The sequence below is a fragment of the Malania oleifera genome, chromosome 10 (genome assembly GCF_029873635.1).
Source record: "Malania oleifera isolate guangnan ecotype guangnan chromosome 10, ASM2987363v1, whole genome shotgun sequence".
Classification (NCBI taxonomy): Eukaryota; Viridiplantae; Streptophyta; class Magnoliopsida; order Santalales; family Ximeniaceae; genus Malania; species Malania oleifera.
This window is the reverse complement of record NC_080426.1, coordinates 94,727,765-94,746,935: the sequence shown is the minus strand read 5'-3', so window position 1 is coordinate 94,746,935 and position 19,171 is coordinate 94,727,765. Positions and strand designations below refer to the sequence as shown.

The 19,171-nt window shown below is 38.1% G+C and overlaps 1 protein-coding gene across 2 annotated transcripts in view; it reads right to left on the bottom strand.

The window, feature by feature from the left end:
- LOC131166251 (18S rRNA (guanine-N(7))-methyltransferase RID2) overlaps window positions 1-19,171 on the bottom strand; it is a 51,878-nt gene that overhangs the window by 10,204 nt on the left and 22,503 nt on the right. For both annotated transcript variants that reach the window (XM_058124609.1, XM_058124610.1), the window contains exons 7-9: window positions 11,786-11,842; window positions 659-708; window positions 366-518 (exon numbers count right to left, since the gene is read on the bottom strand). In XM_058124609.1, coding sequence (XP_057980592.1) covers window positions 366-518; window positions 659-708; window positions 11,786-11,842 — 260 coding nt within the window. The remainder of the gene's footprint in view (window positions 1-365; window positions 519-658; window positions 709-11,785; window positions 11,843-19,171) is intronic.

Sequence of the window (19,171 nt, the reverse complement as noted above, 5' to 3'; positions counted from 1 at the left end):
CCCTTTTGCAACTACAATACGACATGTGATTCTTTCATAATGCTGCTTTTGAGTTAATAATATATCTAATCCATTTTCACTGTACAAACACAAATGCCCATGTGTCCCAACCCATGTATATGCCATATCCTGCACAAACTTTACAATGAGTAGAAGTTGAAGAGACATCCAATCTATATACTCTTTGGGCCTCAACAAAATATCCCATTCATGACATTCAAAGTATTTACTATTTTTGAATGTTAAGAAAATTTTGTTAAGCCCAAAAGCAATAGGCATTATTTATTTTGAGCATCAACAGTCATTTTCACAAAAGGCAAATGCAAAATATGCATAAAGACTCCTTTTTTTACATGTTTCCATACCTGTGCGGGAAGTCAACAACCACACCACCAGCAAATCCAGCACGCATTGCAAAACTCAGGATCAACTCACGCTGCGCTAAATTTTCAGGATATACTTGTAACACTGCTCTTGCTCCCCTTGCTAAGCATCTATATAATGATCCAAAGAAAGCTCTGCCAAAAAAGATTGTACCAAGAAAACAAATTCAAGTTAGAAAAAAAAAAAAGGCGCTACATTGGTTCAACTCTCATAAAAAGTATGCCTTGTTGAAGAAGTGCAAAGGGGCTAGAAAGAACGAAGTACTCAAGCATACTTCAATCTTAATCGAGGCTCATGAGAGGACTTGTCAGCATTGCATAACCACTGCTTGATCAAATCAATAAAAAAGAAGTAAGCACAAAAGAAGTAAAATTTATATTAAAGAATTTAAAGAAAATAAAAAAAATACTTTGCAGTAGCTGCAGTCCATACAAAGAATAAAATAGTAAAAAATTGTTTTCCCTTGCTTAATGTGGATACTATATAGGACTGGAAGAGGAGCAAGCAGGATTGGATCAAAGATTGCGAGTTTTACACAAATCACATAAAAGAAATGTCATAAAAAAGCATTCCTAAGATCAAACCAACTTAAGATGAAAAGGAATAAATTCCTCTAAAAAAAATAGCATAATTTTTAACAAAAATCAACGAAAAACAGTATATCAACACAAACATCTAAAACTAAAAAGGTATTTTAGAAAGCAAATAACACAAACCAAATTATCGAGCTGTCTCCTCAACAATAATGTCATCAACCAAGCCATAATTTGCTTCATCAATATAATTAATATGGTCAACAGTGTATTGACCAATCTCATAATTGAAATTGTCACCACTGTTATTATTATCATAATCAAATGCTTTAGTGTATTAATTGCTATATTCACAGTCAACCTTAACTTTAATATTGGAACCACCTATTCTAGCAATGAACTAAAAAGTAAAGGTGCTCAGAATTTCCTTGGCATTAAATAGATAAATGATGTGAAAACTGATTAGCTAGAAAGGAAAATAGTGGAAATAAGGTTAAATTAAAGGGAAATATAAAAGAAACAAAAAAATAAAACAAAGAGAATATTTGATTCAAAGGCAAAACGGGTTTTCAACTCTCAATAATATAAGTTGTCTAAAGCGTACAAAACAAAGAAGCCATTATATAGGGTTTTCCCCTAATTCTATACAAGGGAACAAGTAAAACAGAGACCAATATCAAATCCCTAAACAAATAAGAATTACAAATAAACTCTAAAACCCATTAATTACCAAAGTTAATAATCAAATTAGAATAAACCCAAAATTGCTGTCTTTCCTCCCACATCACTTTCCCCAAATCGACTACCAACTTGATTATAAGTTTTGAAGTGCCGGAGGAAAATACACCAAATGTGCACAAGTGGGGGGAAAGGAACAATTTGTAGTCAATCTTAGCAAGCCAAGCATGTTTTGGAGTTGGAACAAATATTCTTATTGGTGAAGTACCATAAATAACTTCCAATCAGAAAGAGTATATCAGAATCTTTGCAATATCCATACTGTGCGGGGCACACCAGACAAGATTTACAGGAAGGGTGATGGAAGGGCAGGTACCTGAAGAAAGTGTAGCTGCTCTCCCATCACATACAGGCAACATAAAAGATTCCAGTGTCTTCTGGTAAAGTAACATGTCTTCCAGACAAGAAATCGACTTAATATCTAAACTTAATGGAAAACTAAGTAAATATACATTCAGTCTATGTTTGAGAATCATAGAGAAGTTTCATTAGATTGGGTTAAGAAACATGAGGGAGAGTAGGGCAGACTTGAGTGGCACAGATTCAACAGAGGAAGAAGAAACCACCTCAAGACTACTCTCAACTGGCCAAGTTTGGAGGGGACCATGAACAAGCTCAATGCTGACAAACTTTAAATTAAATCAAAGTTATTGACATGAATTTTGGTCTCTATAGTGGGGACTCATCCTAAGAGTTATGACAAATCTCAGCATTAAGTCCTGCAACAAGTTAAGTGTTGTTAAGTGATGGGCTGTCTAGTTTACAAAGAGCATCAAGAGCAACTCTTGGCTAACTAAAAACAATTAATCTGATATTGATAGAAATGCCTTTGATCCACATGAGGATCAAAATGTTCTCTCTTTCCATCCCATTAATGGATGGAGAACTGTGCCCTAAAAATATAGATATAAATAATATAAGCTTAAAGTTTCACAGTAAAAACTCATCCAATAACGCAAGTTTATTCATGTGCACTTGCATAGGGTCATGACCACCCTGGAATTCTAAAAGTGAAGGGTGAGTGACACTCTTTTTTTATAGAAACTTCACGTCTCAGCATTGAACTGCTTCCTAAAATCACAAAGCTCTGATTCAACAAAGTGTATACAACGGTGACCTGAGATCTACAGCAATTAACATTACTCTATGTCAAAAAGCCAACTTAAGAAGTGAGGATCTAAACATCTATCAAAGCAAAAGGATACCTGTGAACTGCCACTGTTGAGACAAAAGTAACAAAAGATGAAATTGCGAGAACAAGACTGAATGGTACAAAGCAAAATTGAGAATTATATATATATACAGAGAGAGAGAGAGAGAGAGAAAGAGGGGGGGAGGGGGGGGGAGAGCAACCTATGCATCATTTTCTGAATTCACGCCTAAATCCCAAGCTAGTTTTGGCTACTTCATGTATAGACTCTAAACAGCTAATACTTTATATATATATATATAAAGCAACCTAAACAGACAATGGCCTGCTACTTAATAAACAAATAAATAAATAAAAATAAAAATCTGAATCAAAATATGTGGCAGTCAAAAGCTGGCTCAGGTTCCATCTGGATACCAGTTGAATCTGGATGGTTTCATGGTCTGGGCTTGAGTCATGAAATTGGGCTGTGCTATGAACTTATGATAAAAAAAAATTGACCTTGTTTTGGTTGCATAAGAGGGTTGGGTTGGACTTTGGTTAGATGTAAACAGTGAGATGTGGAATTGAGTTGGATTAAGAGTCGGTTATTTGAAATTCAGGTTAAAAAAATTAAAAGCATAAGGTTAAACTCAAGTAGGATGGGTATAAAAAGGGGCAAACAAAGAAAAAGGAGGTTAGGAATTAGGATGACTTCACGACCAGTTTCACAGGAAGAACAAAGTATACTAGGTGTCGAAAAATTGGTTCTTTCAGCATATATCATGCCAACAAGAAGAAAGAAGATTACAGTGAAATTATGGCTCTTCTTCACTGATGTAAAGAGCTTTGTTGAGAGGGCTTTGAAAATTGGCATTCAAAATATTCAGGTAACCTATGACAGGGTAGGGGTGGTGCAATCAGATGGGTTATGGAAGTTCCTTGCTCCAGCAATATGCAATAGGTTCCCATTATCTGTTCAAGTCAGGCATCTGTGTTTGTTGTGCAGTCGCTGGCACTGGCATCTTCTCCATCAAGTAGTCCAAGATAGAAGTCCTTGATACCACCAAACTGGATGAGGTGAGTTTCTTTTTCCTATTCCACCCCCCCCCCCCTCCTTTTTTAAAGCTGCATTCTCTCTTCCATGCACAAAAGTGATTGCTTTTTTCTTTGTCTGGCTGTCTGACTCTTCTTTCTTTTTTTCCTGCCACCTGTTACTTCATCTCTCTGTGTGGGCAATTGACCTACAGTCGAGGGCTTGGGTTGATGGTCCTCTGTGACAGTAAGTTAGGGAAGAAGGATTAGGACTGTCAGTGTGTTGTAGATGACAGCACTAGGATTTTGGCTGCAGGAGAAGAAAAGGGTAGTAGATGGCTGTGGTGGCAGTGGTCGAAGATGGCCGTGAAAGGCAGTGGTAAGGTTGCACCGATATAGGGCTCTGATATCAGTTGATGCAGAATCAATAGGAAAGAAAGAAAACAAAGATAAAATAAAGCGAGACGTAGGGAAGTTAACAGAAGACAAGAAATTTAATTGAAGCCAGGTTTCAACTCTCAATGATGCAAGCTGTCTCAAATGTACTTCAACAGGCCTTTATAAGCTTTTCGTCCTAAATCTTAAATAAGGAAATGAATAAATGAGTAGAGAATCATATCAAATCTTTGAAGAAGTAAAACAAACTTTGGAAGGAAAAAAAACTGAAAATAATTAAATATATATAATGAATAGTACAACTAAACCCTCCTCAAACTCAAATCTTCCCTCAGAAGACAGAGGTATGGGAAAGGATCGTGCGGCAGCGGGTGTTGAAATGATTGAGCATAGCTGAATCAGACTTGATCAAAATGAGCAGGGGGTAGAAAAACAGCATTGTGCAACCTCTTCTACTTCTGGGGTGGCCAATGGGAAGGAGTTACTCGAGCCTTTTTCCCAAGGGCTGAGTGACAAGGAAGGGAAGCATTCAAAAGTGTTTGAGCTCACCAGAGAGGTTTCTAAGGATGATGGCAGTCAGGAGGCCCACACATTAGACAACAATATGGCTGTTCACATTGGAAACCAGAATCGTACAAATTCCAGCAATGACAAGATGAGGCTGGATGGATGAAACATCCCCAGGTTGCCAAAAAATCAACAAAATCAAAAGGTTTACACTCATCAAGGACATAAGAGTAAGGATAAAGGGGTTGGTTCCATTTGGGGATTTCCAGGGCTGCCTAGAGGCCAATTACATACCTGAAATGAAGTAGTGATGGCAATTTTTGCATCAAGGGCTCAAATGAGGTTAAAAAAAAATAGATCTAAAAAAAAGGTTAGTGAGGAAATCTGTACTGAGAAGAAGAAATGGGAAGATGTGCAGGCGAGGAAGGTGATTTGTATAATGATTTGATTATATGATGGAGGGCTACTAATAGATGAGGTTCACAAACAAGGAGGCTTTGGATTTTATGCGTGTGCCTTCCTTGCAGTCTCCATCTCCAGGGGATCACTTAAGAGGGAGATCTTGATTCTGCAATTGATAAGAAAATAAGGGGAAAGACAAGATTGAGCAGAATGACATCGGTCAACCTCCACCTTTTATGTGTCATTTTCAACATGTGGTGGATAAGAAGGGTATGCAGTTTGTGGATTCAGAGGGAAAGGAAGTCCATTTGGCCAGCAGTAAAATAAATCCTAGGGACTCATAGGTAGAAGTTTGTTCTCCAGGGGATACTTAAGAGGGAGATCTTGATTCTGGGATTGATAAGAAAATAAGGGGGAAGACAAGATTGAGCAGAATGACATCGGTCTACCTCCACCTTTTATGTGTCATTTTTAACATGTGGCGGATAAAAAGCATATGCAGTTTGTGGATTCAGAGGAAAAAGGAAGTCAATTTGGCCGGCAGTAAAATAAATACTAGGGATTCATAGGTAGCAATTTGTTTGTGGGGCAGGCAGTTGTCGTGTGGGTTTTGTTTAGGTAACGTTTGGGGGGCAGGCAGTCGCAGTTTGTGTAGTCTTTCTTTTTCTAGCTTTAATTTTCTTTCTTGAGGATATATTGTCCTCTCTTGCTTATATTATCTTTTTCTTCTAATGTAAAAAAAGAGCATCCCCAGGCCACAAAGCTCCCCGCTTTGCAAGGCTAAGGGGAGGCTCCTCACAGTATATGCAGCCTTACCCCTGCTTTTGTACAGAGAGGCTGTTTCTTTGGACTCAAACCCATGATGTTTAGTCACAAAGGAGCAACCTTACCATAGACCCAAGGCCTGCCCTCATCTTTTTCTCTTAATATATCTTCTTTATTATCCTAAAAAAAAAAATAACACAATGCCAAAAAAATGTACAAATTCACCACATTTAATATGTCATAGAGGCTCAGTATACGCTGCAAAAATATATATTACAGAAATGTGCAAGTTTTGGTCAAAAAACACAAACAATATTAACCAAAAAAAATTCCTCATGCCCTATGTTTTCAAAATTATTAAATGATAAACTGTCAATTTTTTCTATTTCTTTTTTTTATCAGAAAAAAATCCTCATAATTTTATTAACAATAATATAATTCGGTCAAGAATAGATATAAAACTATCAAGTGACATAATACATTTTGCATTACTGCTGTGCTACTAAAATCATGCATAAATTGAGATGTTCTGGAGTTATCAATATTGCGGCAACATAATCAATTTCGAAATATTTTTTGAGCCCAATTTCATGGAGAAAATGTCCTAGGCTTGCACGGAATGGCTTGACTACTTCAATGCTCAATCATGGACTTCCCTGAAGTCGATTGTGGGTCACATTCTTGGGGAAATTTAAGAATATCCAAATTGCCATAATATTTAAACTTCATATGCCTAGTTGCAGCTCAAAGGTATGAAAAAACTCTGCTCAAAACTTTGGAACACAGAAATTTAAGAACTTCACACACTCTAAATTCTACAGATTTGTATACAATTTCCATCACCAAAACATCCCCAACGAGCCAAAATGGGCTTTGGACAAAAATGGCATTTTCTCTGTTAAATATTTTTTATAAGAAGCTCTCACCGTTGGGAACAAACTGCAATAACTCCCCCTGGATTCACATCTGGAGGACAGCAGCCCCTTCAAGTCGACTTCCCTGAAGTCGATTGTGGGTCACATTCTCTGGGAAATTTAAGAATATCCAAATTGCCATAATATTTAAACTTCATATGACTAGTTGCAGCTCAAAAGTACGAAAAAAATGTGCTCAAAACTTTGGAACACAGAAATTTAAGAACTTCACACTCTAAATTCTACAGATTTGTATACAATTTCCATCACCAAAACATCCCCAACGAGCCAAAATGGGCTTTGGATAAACATGGCATTTTCTCTGTTAAATATTTTTTATAAGAAGCTCTCACCGTTGGGAACAAATTGCAATCACTCCCCCTGGATTCACATCTGGAGGACAGCAGCCCCTTTAAAGGTTGCCTTTTTTGCTTGTGAGTCTGTACATGGAAATATTTTAACCCTCAATAATCTGCAGAAAAGAGGGTTTACAGTCACAAATCGGTGTTTTCTCTGTGTTCTTCTCCACTCTCCCTAGACAAGGAACATGTGGAATTTGGCTCTTTCCTTGACCGGGCAGCAGTGGGTTATGGAAAATTCAGTTGGAGGGGAGATTTGGGCTTGGAAAGGCTTCAGAGCCACAAAGTAGAAGCGAAAGGCTTTGAACCTCGTCCCTCTCATCATCTTTTGGTGGGCTTGGAAAGAAAGAAATAAAAAGCCTTCAAAGATTCATCTACTCTGCTCCAAACCTGCAAAGCGTAACGGTGTTGGGTCTAACTCTGGTGAGGTATTGTCCGCTTTGGCCTGCTGGCCTCATGCATTTGTCCTATAAAAGGCACCTCACATAGTTGGAACTCAAACCATCCTTATACGCCCAAAATTTCCCTAGTACACATCCAATGTGGGACCCAAATATTCTATTCCATCTGATCTGTCCCGTCAGAGTGGCTTACACCTCTGTGTAGGATCCACCCACATGATAGTACCTTCAGGGTGACTTTGATAGCAAATGTAATGGTGTTGGGCCCAACTCTGGTGAGGTATTGTCCGCTTTGGTCCACTGGCCTCACAGATTTGTCCTATAAAAGGTGCCTCACATAATTGGAACTTGAAACCCAAACCATCCTTATAAGCCCAATATGTCCCTAGTACACATTCAATGTGGGACCGTGACACAGCTTAATGGATTACTGCAATCTCCAGCTGGCTTATGGGAACATTGTTAATGGACATTTTGTAATCCTTGATGTTTGAGACACTCTATAGAGTGGTTGATGTTTTGTACCACGGGTGGGCATCCCCCTAATGTCTTAAAATATTAATATTTTTCTTTCTTTTTGCTGATTAAAAAAAAAAACTAAGCTGTGAAAGTGCATGATTCATTTTCCTGTGAGGTGAGGAAACTCATCCTAAACCAAGCTAAAAGAATTGTTTGTCACATTTGCTATATTCTATTATCATTTAAGTTTTTAAGGACAGTTCTCCCTATCTTGTCTTCTTCGGGACTTTTATTTTAATGTTTCTATTCAGCAGGCGTGGTTATTGGCAAGAACTTTGAGATTCTTGAAAACTCAAAAGAGTTACCCATAATCTTTTGTAGGTCAAGAACCTGAATTATGTGGGAGAGTTGCAAGGGTCATTACCCTTGACATAGGTTCTATTTACAGCACTCTTGTAGTTGGTTTGATAGAAGGTGAAACCCTCAAGACAAGGCCTTGGGGAGTGGTTGCAGGCTCATTGGTGGCTGAACCACAATAAATTTTGTTTTGCTCTCGGCCCTTAGAATTTTGAAGTACTCCATTGTTGATTGATCATTTAATCTTGTGTTGCTTTTACACAATAAAACAACAGATTTTTTGGAATCATTTTTGTTTCCTATTCTCCATTGTTGTAGCAATAACTAAAAACCAGACTTTCTGATCTTCAATTGTTGCGGCAGGTTGTTGCCACAATGCTTTAATATCTAGAATTCACCTTCCTAATTTTAATAACTGTATAACCAAGACACTTTTAATATCCACAAATGGCAACAACCTACAAGGAATGCAAAAAAACAAAAAAAAAAAAAAGGGAATGACTCAACACTATCAAAGCACAGAAACATTAGGGGATAAAACCTTCTAGGGCCTCCTACTCTTCAGCTGATTGTCAGTGTTACTATTAAAGACTGCAAATCAAACAGATGCCTTGACCTCAGACGGGACCTCAGCACCCCAACTACAATTAATCAAAAGAAAAGACATAGGAGAATGAATTGAACGAGAAAAAAAGATTTAGAACAAAAGGTCGTAAAGCCATCCAAGGTCCAGACTGCAGAATAATGAAAGAAGAAATGTGTGCATTATGAAGCAACGAAAAAGGCGATAAATATACTGGGAAATCACAGAAAAAGAAGCATTCACAATGCACATATCCTCCAAAAAGCAAATGCGAGATCCACAGCTCATGTTATACTTACATATGGGAAAAACAAGGATAAAAACTATGAAATGAACTTCCAAGGACTCTCATGAGTAGCTCTACTACAATATTAGCAACCACCATTTTGCAAACCAAATTTACTTCTGATCACCGTAAGCCTAGGAAACGCTGACACTCCTAGGTGGCCAAAGTTTCGGTATATGAACTGACACACACCCGATACATGTCCAACACGTGTTCGAAATTAATTTCAATATTTTTATTTTCACACACACCTTGGACACTCCGGGACACATCACGACATGGCGCTGACACATCCAAGACACTTCTGAAGAAAAAACACTGCCTTTTGTTTCCTTCAGACCCTTTATACAAAATCCCTAAAAAAAAAAAAGAAAAGGCAAACATCAGAATTTGAGATTCCTCCCAGATTCTGAGCCCTAGTGTGAGATCCTCATCCTTGCCTGCCAGACCTGACAACATGTTTCACCAAAGACATCCATTCCCCTTCCAGGTTCGGAAAATGTTTCATCCCTGCTCGGCTTCTGTCAAATCCTCAGAGACCAATGATCATTGAATCCTCTCAAGCTACAGCTCTTCCTGGTTCCATCATCTGAGAGAGAGAGAGAGAGATGGGTTTTGAGGGAGAGGATAAATGGGGAAGAGGAAGGGGTATTTTGGATGTGTATTGGGTTTTCAATGGTATTTTGTCTGGAGAGAGAGAGAGAGAGAGAGCATGTAAAGTAGTGGAGGGAATTAGGTAGGTATTGTGTTTCAACATTTTTCCGTTAGAAAAATATGCATATATATATATATATATATATAAATATAAAATCCCTGATGTGAAATATCCTCATTTTTAAAAAATTGCCATATCCATATCATGTTGTATCTGTATCATGTGCTGGTAATGGTGCTTTCTGGCCTCAAGCAAAGGGGAGTTAATTTCGAAGAAAATCCCATAACCACATACTAGGATACTTTTAGAGACCAAATTACACAAACCCAGACACCCTCAGCCTTAAATCTACAATCTCCCACCTGACTAAATAGTCCCCCCTCTCTCCCACACCTCACCAGAGGAAATCCTGATGATCTTCTCCATCCTTCAAGCCACCCCATCCGGACTTGGGGCACAAAATAGAAGTATGGAGGAAAGACAAGCTTGAATCAAAGCAATGGGCAGTCAAAGACAATAAAACACCTTTCTACCTGTCAAGATGCTTAAATACTTAAGCAACAATAGGATCTCATGGCAAAGATATAGTATTACCCTCCAAAAGGAACTCCTAAGTCAAAGGTCACTAAACACGCCATGAAAAAGAAGCGAACTCAAAGACCATAATCAAGCACAAATTGATGGATGCAATGCCATTCTTATTAACATTAACCCTCAGGCCAGAAATCCTCTCAAAAATATGAAAGATAGCAACAACATTACCCCAAAAAAATTCACATCAGCCAAGAAGAGAAGGCGAGGAACCTCCTCACTGCCCAAAGCAATATGCCCTGCTTAGCTATCAACCTACTAAAAGCATCTGCTACATGAATAAATAAAAAGGAGAAACAGGGTCGCCCTAAGGAACAACTTTTTATGCTGTAAAATAGGACTTAGGGTACCCATTAATAAGGACTACAAAATTTTTAGTGAAGTAACCCATAGTCCAATTTCTCCTCCTAAAACTAAAAGTTTTTTTTTTTTTCTTTCGATAGAAAAAGAACATATATCAGAATAAGAAATAGAATGTACGATGAATAGAACAAGGAATCCATGTGCACCAAAGGAAAACACACAATAAAATAAAATAAATTCAATCAGCTCAATAAAGCCTTCCAATCACACGTAACATCCTCAAGACAAGTACCCTTGAAACAGTAGAACCTTACAATTGCTAAATACTTGAGGATGAAAAATCTTCTGGTGATTTAAGTGTTATTTTCTTTTTTTTTTTTTTTGTGGGGAATGCAACTAAATAGTCTGCTAATTTTCCGAGTTTGTGTTTTTGGTTTTTATTTTTTGTTTCTGATTTCTGTTCAAAATATTTGGCGGTCATATTAAATGGCCCCTTGAATTTTTGCAACATTTTTAAGCTAGATTCACACCCCACCCCCAGGAGTGCCAATAAGGCCAACTGGTTTTCTTGGGAACCATGCTGTTTACATTTTCAATGCCTTTCATGGTGTGATTTGCAAATAGTGTTTATTAAAATGTAAGCCAAACGACACTTTTTTTAATAAGTACTTATTTTAAGTGTTAGGTGCTATAAGAAATTTTTTTTTAAGTGCTCCCAAACAGGGGCAAAAGGATGTAAGGTGATGGAGCAACTGCTATTAAAGAGTTCGTTTTTTAATAGAGAAGCATCAGCAGTCAGCTATAGATTTTATGTTGAGAAAACAGATGACATTAAATAATCTGAAATAGAATAATTTGAGCAGCATGTAATTAGTAGGGCAAATGCTAGTAAAAAAACTCCGTAAAATTAATAGAAAAAAAGATCATCTATAAAATTTAAGTTGGGCAAATAAAAAACACAAAAAGATCTGAAGTAAATGAGAAGAACCTGTACAGCAGATATGCTGATGACACCATCAACAACTCCAGGTCGAAGTCCTAAGCCCTGCAAAATGATATAATTAATTTCAGTGTTTAGCTAAGCCTAAACAACAAATGCGTTGAATTTATGTGTTATTTAGAAGGTTGAGAATCACAATAGTGATACAGCAGAGAGTAAAAGAGTGAAACAAAACGTGAATCCAAAACAAGACAACATGAAAGTTAAAAGGTTAGAAGTTTGTGACAGACCAAAGCATCAGTTAGTTTATTATGAATAAATCACATTAAAATGGGCAATGGAAAGGGAGTCAGTTTTTGGGAGGATGTTTGGGTGGGTGAGGTTTCTTTGGAATAGAAGATGCCTTAGTCAAACTTTCTTTCCATTTTCTTTAGGTATCCCAATGTAAGAGATGTTGAAGAGCTCACCACATTGCTTTCTGTGTTGAACCATTTTGTTCATTCCAATAGGGAGGATGAGAGAGTTTTGGAGGGTGATTCCTCAGGGCTGTTATTGTCCAAATCTTTGTTCTCACATCTCCTAGAAACACCCTCCCATTCATTTCTCTTGGAGCCAAATCATTTGTAAGGCTAAGGTTCCCTTGAAGATTTGGACCTTCATCTAGATAGTGTGTTGATCAAAATTGATACACATTATATGTTACAAATAAGAATCAATCCTGACACGTGCTTGATGAGTGGGGAGTCCAACAAAATGAACACCTACCTGTTCCTTTATTGTCAAGATTTGGAAAGTTCTTTTTTTTGTATCTCGGAAACTCATGGGTGGCGCCTCGAAATGTGAGAGGTTTCCTGCTAGAGAGCTACGGTTTTGATTCAAGCAGAAAGGGATGCGCTCTATGGAACAGGGCAGCTTCCGTGATCATTTGGATTCTCAGGATCAAGAGGAACATGAGAACTTTTAGGGTGTGCTCATCTTGTCCTCATTCATGATGGAAGAGACGTATTCTTGGATTCTCTTAGGGCCCATTCTCTTGGTTTCTTTCCGGGGTTTTCGCTGTCCAATCTTCAAAGGGATTGGTGAGCAGCTCTTCTGTAATTTTTTTGGTAGTTGATCAATGTCCTATATGGACACCTTGTCCAGTGACCTGGCTATTAATAAAACTTTTTCTTATTTAGAAAAATGCAACATCTCCTATCTAGATGTTGTCTTTGTGGCTAATGAGGTTGCGGAGGATGTTAGGAGGAAGAAGCTGAGCTTGTTTTAAGCTAGACTTTGAGAAGACATTTGATAGAGTCAATTGGCTTGTTTTGGATATAGGGCTTTAGATAGGAAGAGTTTTGGGTCAAAGTGGCCAGGTTGGAATAGGGATTGCTTTCTTTTGCCCCACCCCTCCATTATTTTTCTTTTTTTTTTATTTTATATATATATAAAGAGAAGGAGAGAATAATACAATAACAGCAAGGATACATATATTAAGAGGAGAGAATAATACGATAAAGGCAAGGATACAAAGTTCTCAAAAAAAAAAAAAAGCAGAAAAAAAAATTTTAAAATTTTAAAATAATAATAATAATAATAAAACAAAAATTAACCAAGAAAACCCCTCTTTAAGCCCTTCCCATCTTGATTCACCGAACACTTCGAATTTTCTAATTTCCTCTAACCCTTCTTCACTCCATATTTTCCACTATCAAGCCGAACGGCATTTCCTACACAGTCAAACAATTGAAGGCCCAATTTGAGCTTGAATCTCTCAAGCTGGGGTGGGCAATATTCCATCTCCACCCTTTTGCTCTTTACCCAATACCATCATCTTCAAAAATACTAACACCCTCCAATCCTTCCAATGTAGACAGCAGCACATGAGTCAAACCCCTAATATGATCTAAGGATGAGTTAGAGATATAGCCATACTACTCCCAAATTCTGTCCAAAATTAAACCCTAGCATTCAAAATCACTTAACGCCTTCACTATCATCATCCAAGACATCCCCCCACCATTTTTATCCTTACAGATACTAGCCCCTCACCAACTGGCATTTGCTCAAGACATCAAAATGACATCCAAGGAATCTCATTCTTAGGAATCCAATGCTGATATTTTTTGTGGGGGCAAAAGACACTCACTTCCCGTAAGGTTTGGTAAAAAGACAAGGACTTCTCCCCTAAGATTTCAAAATGTCATAGACTTCCTCTGAGGTTTGCCAAAAAGACACAAACCTCCCCTCACAGGATTTGTTTTTTTTTCAAAATACAAGAGGTTTGCATCTTTTTGGCAAACCTTAGGGATGGATCTTAGAATTATTGAAACCTCAAGGGAGGTCCATGGAATTTTTGAAATCTTAGGGGACGTCAGTGTCTTTTTACCAAACCTCAAGGGAGGTTAATGTATTTTGCCCTTTTTTTTTTTTTAGGATTGCATTGTGGGATTCCAAGGAATGTACACTAGATGCCCACGTTAGTATTTGGTTCAACATAGGAACCCTAGCTAGCATTAGAATTACATTATAACCTTGAGCCATGTATGAAATATACATAAATAACCATATTTTCAACACAAAATAGCCTCTTTGCACAAAAGCAGGGGTAAAGTTGAGTACACTATGATGACCCTCGCTCTACCCTTGAAAAGTGAGAAGCCTTATGGCCAAGGAATGCCCTTTTTTTATATTTTCAACCAAAACCTACTAAGAATATATACCAAATTGAATTCATATCCTAATATGTCAGCCATCATAACACTCCCATCAGCTCCTTCATTTACTAAAAAAGGGGGTGGGGGGGGGGTCCTTCAAATTTCCATTTCTTCAGGAGTCTCAACGAAAGAAAGGTCAAAGAGCCCTCCAGCCTTCTTTCTTTATTGGACCATCATGTTCCTACCATTCATGAGGACAAGGAGTGGGAGGGAGATCCCTTGGGTACATTCACTTCCAAACCCTTTCTATCCCACCTTTTAAACCCTCCCTGCCCCAACCTTTTTTGCTTGAAACCACATCCTTTGGAAGGCTAATGTCCCTAGGAAGATTCAAGCTTTTGGTTGGACCGTGATCCTAAAAAGGATTAACATGCAGGATTTACTTCATAGGAGAAGACCTTACAAAGCTTTCAGTCCTAACATGTGCTTTTCATGTGCTATGCCAGCAACGAAACAAATGCCCACTTTTTGTGCATTGCAGGGTAGCACTGGAGCTCTAGAATGCTCGTCTCTCTTGTGGGGGGCTAGTGGGTGGCCTTGAGAAAGGTGGGAGATTTGTTACTGAAAAACTTTTAGGGTTTTAGAAACAATAGAAATGGAAGAGCTCATTGGTTTTTAGCTGTCTTCAACATCCTTTGGACCCTATGGATTCAAAGGAATGCTGGAATTTTTAAAGGTCGTTCAACATGTCCACGGTTTGGGATAGAGCGACTTTCCTTGCATCCCTTTGTTTGCACCCTCTTGGTCTTTTAGGGGATTACCACTGCCCAACCTCACGAAAGATTGGAGGGCAGCGCTCTTGTAATTAATGCTTGCATTGTTATTCCGAGCGACTTTCCTTGCATCCCTTTGTTTGCACTCTCTTGGTCTTTTAGGTGATTACCACTGCCCAACCTCATGAGAGATTGGAGGGCAGCGCTCTTGTAATGAATGCTTGCATTGTTATTCCTAATTCATTTAGTAGCTTGTAGTTTTTTTTTTTTTTTTTTTGCATCTTTCGTTATTCAAGGAGGTCCATGTGCTCTACAATGTATTTTGTTTATTGCTCTAATAAAATTGTCTTTTATCCAAAAAAAATGTCAGCCATTGTAAATAAATAAAAATCCAATACATAGCAATCCAATTAACCAAAATACAGGCGGTCATATGGTCTCAAAATTTCAACCATCATGTTATATTATAATAACATAATAAAAATAATATTACTTTGCCATTTTATTGGAATCTATTTTATTATTTTAATAAAATATTATTATAAATATAATGATAGTGCATAATAACACTATCTTATGGGGGCATTAATGTTCAACCATCCAAAATATTGGGGGGGGGGGGGGCAAATTAGTCCCCAAAATACACAGGCAATTTCCATCACCCCCTCGCCCTCCAGGGGAGGATGGAAATGGGCCCATGTTTTTCATTCCTAGGGAAAGTGAGATTACCATCATGTCAAATTGCAGCCTTGAAACAAATGTTGATAGATGTCGTGAACCAAACGATCCCTTATCACGTTTTCTCTATATTTTGGTTGTCACCGTCTAGACTAGGATGATTGAGAAGGCCATCAATAGGTTTTCTATAGGGTATTGCTATGGGTAGGGATGGAGTAATTGTCTTTCATCTACGGGTAGTACTATGCTCTTCTTGTATAATGATGAGTCATCTTTTTTGTAATATTATCACATTTTAAAGTTTTTTAAGTTAGCTTTAAGTCTAGGTAAGTGTGGTTTGGCTGCTATTTACTTGAATCCAAAGATGACAGCTATTTATGGTGCTGTTGTGGGTCAGAGGATCTAGTACTGGCCTTCAACTTATTTAGGAGTTCTATTAGGTCAAAGTCCTCATTATGAGAGATTTCAGGATTTTTTTTTATCAGCAGAAGAGAGATTCATTAAAGGGTATCAAGGGGATGCCACCCATATACAAACATGGATACACTTACCTGCTCAGCAATCTGTCAAAAAAATCCAAAATTCTAAATGAGTCAACAAAAGGCAAACCACTATGCCACCAGTAGCGGTAGTGATCCAGTGGTCTTTAAAAACATCGATACGCTTGCTCATTGTGGACAAAGTAATCATGCTATTGAGTAGTGTTGGAATCTCCACAGAAGACCTTCACATGTTGCCAATGTAGCCACCACCGACTTCACACCTTTGGGGGCCAGCCAACGCAGCCACCACCAACTCAACACCTTTGCGGCCAAATGGGGGGCAATGTATTGTATCCATGCCTGAAAAAGAGTATTCCAAGTTCCATCAGTATCAAGTGTCCCAACAAGCTTCTCTTCCCATTGCATCTCTTGCCCAAATAGGTAATCTCACGGTATGTCTATCATCCAGTACTTCTCATCCTAGTCCTTCGATTGTAGACTCCATTGCCACTAATCATATCACAAGTATATCTAATTTGTTCTCTACTCTTTTGTATCCTGCAAATTTACCTTATGTTACTCTTGCTGATGGATCCACCACTACTTTCAACTGAATTGGGACTGTAAATCACACTACTTCTACTTCTCTTCCTTTGGTTTTGTATACTCCCAAGTTCCTTTTCAATCACGAGTCCTTTAGCAAGATTACTAAATCCATGAATTGTTCAGAAACATTCTTCGCTGATTCTATGGTTATTCAAGATTTGAAAACGAGGAAGACGATTGGCCAAGGGCGTGAAGTTGGTGGACTTTATCATTTTAAGTTGCTATCTCCTTAAACCGCCAGCACTGCTGCTGCCACACCTCTCCAAACTCATTGTCACCTTGGTCATCCTTCACTGGAAAAGTTGAAATGTCTTATTCCTTATTTGAGTTTTGTGTCTAGTCTTGATTATAAGTCTTGTCAGTTAGGAAAACACCATCGTGTCCCTTTCACTTCCCGAGCCCATAAACAGGCAGCAAGCCCTTTCATGTTAGTCCTTTCTGATGTTTGGGGCCCCAGTAGGGTTTACAGTACTTTGTAACCTTTGTGGATGATTATTCAAGAATAACTTGGCTATATTTAATAAAAGATCGTTCTGAGTTATTTCATATATTTTGTGCCTTTTGTTATGAAATAAAGACTCAATTTGGTTTTCCAGTTCCAATACTTCGAAGTGATAATGCTAAAGAGTATTACAGTTCACAATTTGCTACTTATATAACTCAGTTTGGTATTGTCCATCAATCATCCTGTGCCCACACTCCTCAACAAAATGGGGTTGCTGAGAGGAAAAATAGACATATCCTTGAAATCACTCGCACCTCACTTAATCAAATGCATGGACCTAAAATGATTTGGAGTGATATTGTGCTTACTACTTGCTATCTAATCAATGGGATACCACCCTCTATTCTTAGTGGTAAAATTCCCTACTCCAATCTCTTTCCTAATTCACCTTTATTCTCTCTCCCTCCTTGTATAGTCAGGTGTGTGTTCTTTGTTCATCAACTAACTCCTGGGGTGGATAAGTTGGATCCTCGTGCTATAAAATGTGTCTTTCTAGGCTACTCATATACTCAAAAGGGATATCATTATAGTTCTATGTTGCATCATTTCATTGTCTCTGCAGATGTTACCTTCTAGTCTACACCTTACTACACCCAATCCGTGAGTGCTTATGAGCTAAATGAGTCTCGTCCTCTGCCTAATCTTCCATATTCTAGTTTGTTGTCCTTGCCCAATCAACCATCTAAGTCTCCATGTAGTTTGAGTCCTTCTCATCGCCTCGATCATCCTAATTTGCAGGTGTATTCACAACGACGGCTCCAAGGAAAAGAATCCCCTCTAGCTTCTATTACCATGACTTGGGTTTCCTCGTTTGATGACCATATTTCCCATGATGTTGATCCTCCCATTGCTGTTCATAAAGGTAAACGCACATGTACCCAACTTCCCATTTCCAACTATGTTTGTTATGACTTATTATCACCCTCCTATTATTGTTTTGTTACTGCTCTATCATCTACTGCCCTTCCTAAATCTGTTTCGGAAGCCTTAGACCACTTTGAGTGGAGGAATGCTATGGTTGAAGAGATGAATGCTTTATAGGACAATGGCACTAGGAACTTGGTATCTTTTCCTCCTAACAAGTCTGTGGTTGGTTGTCTTTGGGTACACAATGTGAAAGTCAACCCTGATGGTTCAGTGGCTCTTCTGAAGGCTCGTCTTGTTGCTAAGGGGCATACTCAGGTGTATGGTTTGGATTATTCCAACACTTTTTCTCCAGTTTCCAAACTTACATCAATAAGTCTATTCATCTCCTTGGCTACCATTTGTCACTGGTCTCTGCATCAGTTAGATATGAAGAATGTTTTCTTGCATGGTTATCTTGACGAGGAGGTCTATATGGAGCAACCACCTGGGTTTGTTGCTCAGGGGGAGTCAGGCTTAGTGTGTTGGCTCAAGAAGGCACTAAATAGTTTAAAACAGCCTCCCAAAGCATGGTTTGGTTGTTTCAGTGTTGTAGTACTTGAATTTGGTCTTCAACGGTGTGCAGTAGATCATTCTATGTTTTATAGTTAAACTTCATCGCGTAAAATCCTTCTTGTTGTGTATATGGATGATATTGTTATTACAGGTGATGATGATAAGGTATTTAGAGTCTCAAATTTTTTCTATAGACTAAGTTTCAAACCAATGATTTGGAACCGTTGAAATACTTCTTGGATATAGAAGTATCTAGATCTCATATGGGAACTGCTTTGCAATAGAGAAAGTATGTTCTTGATCTGTTGGATGAAACTAGATTGTTGGGATTC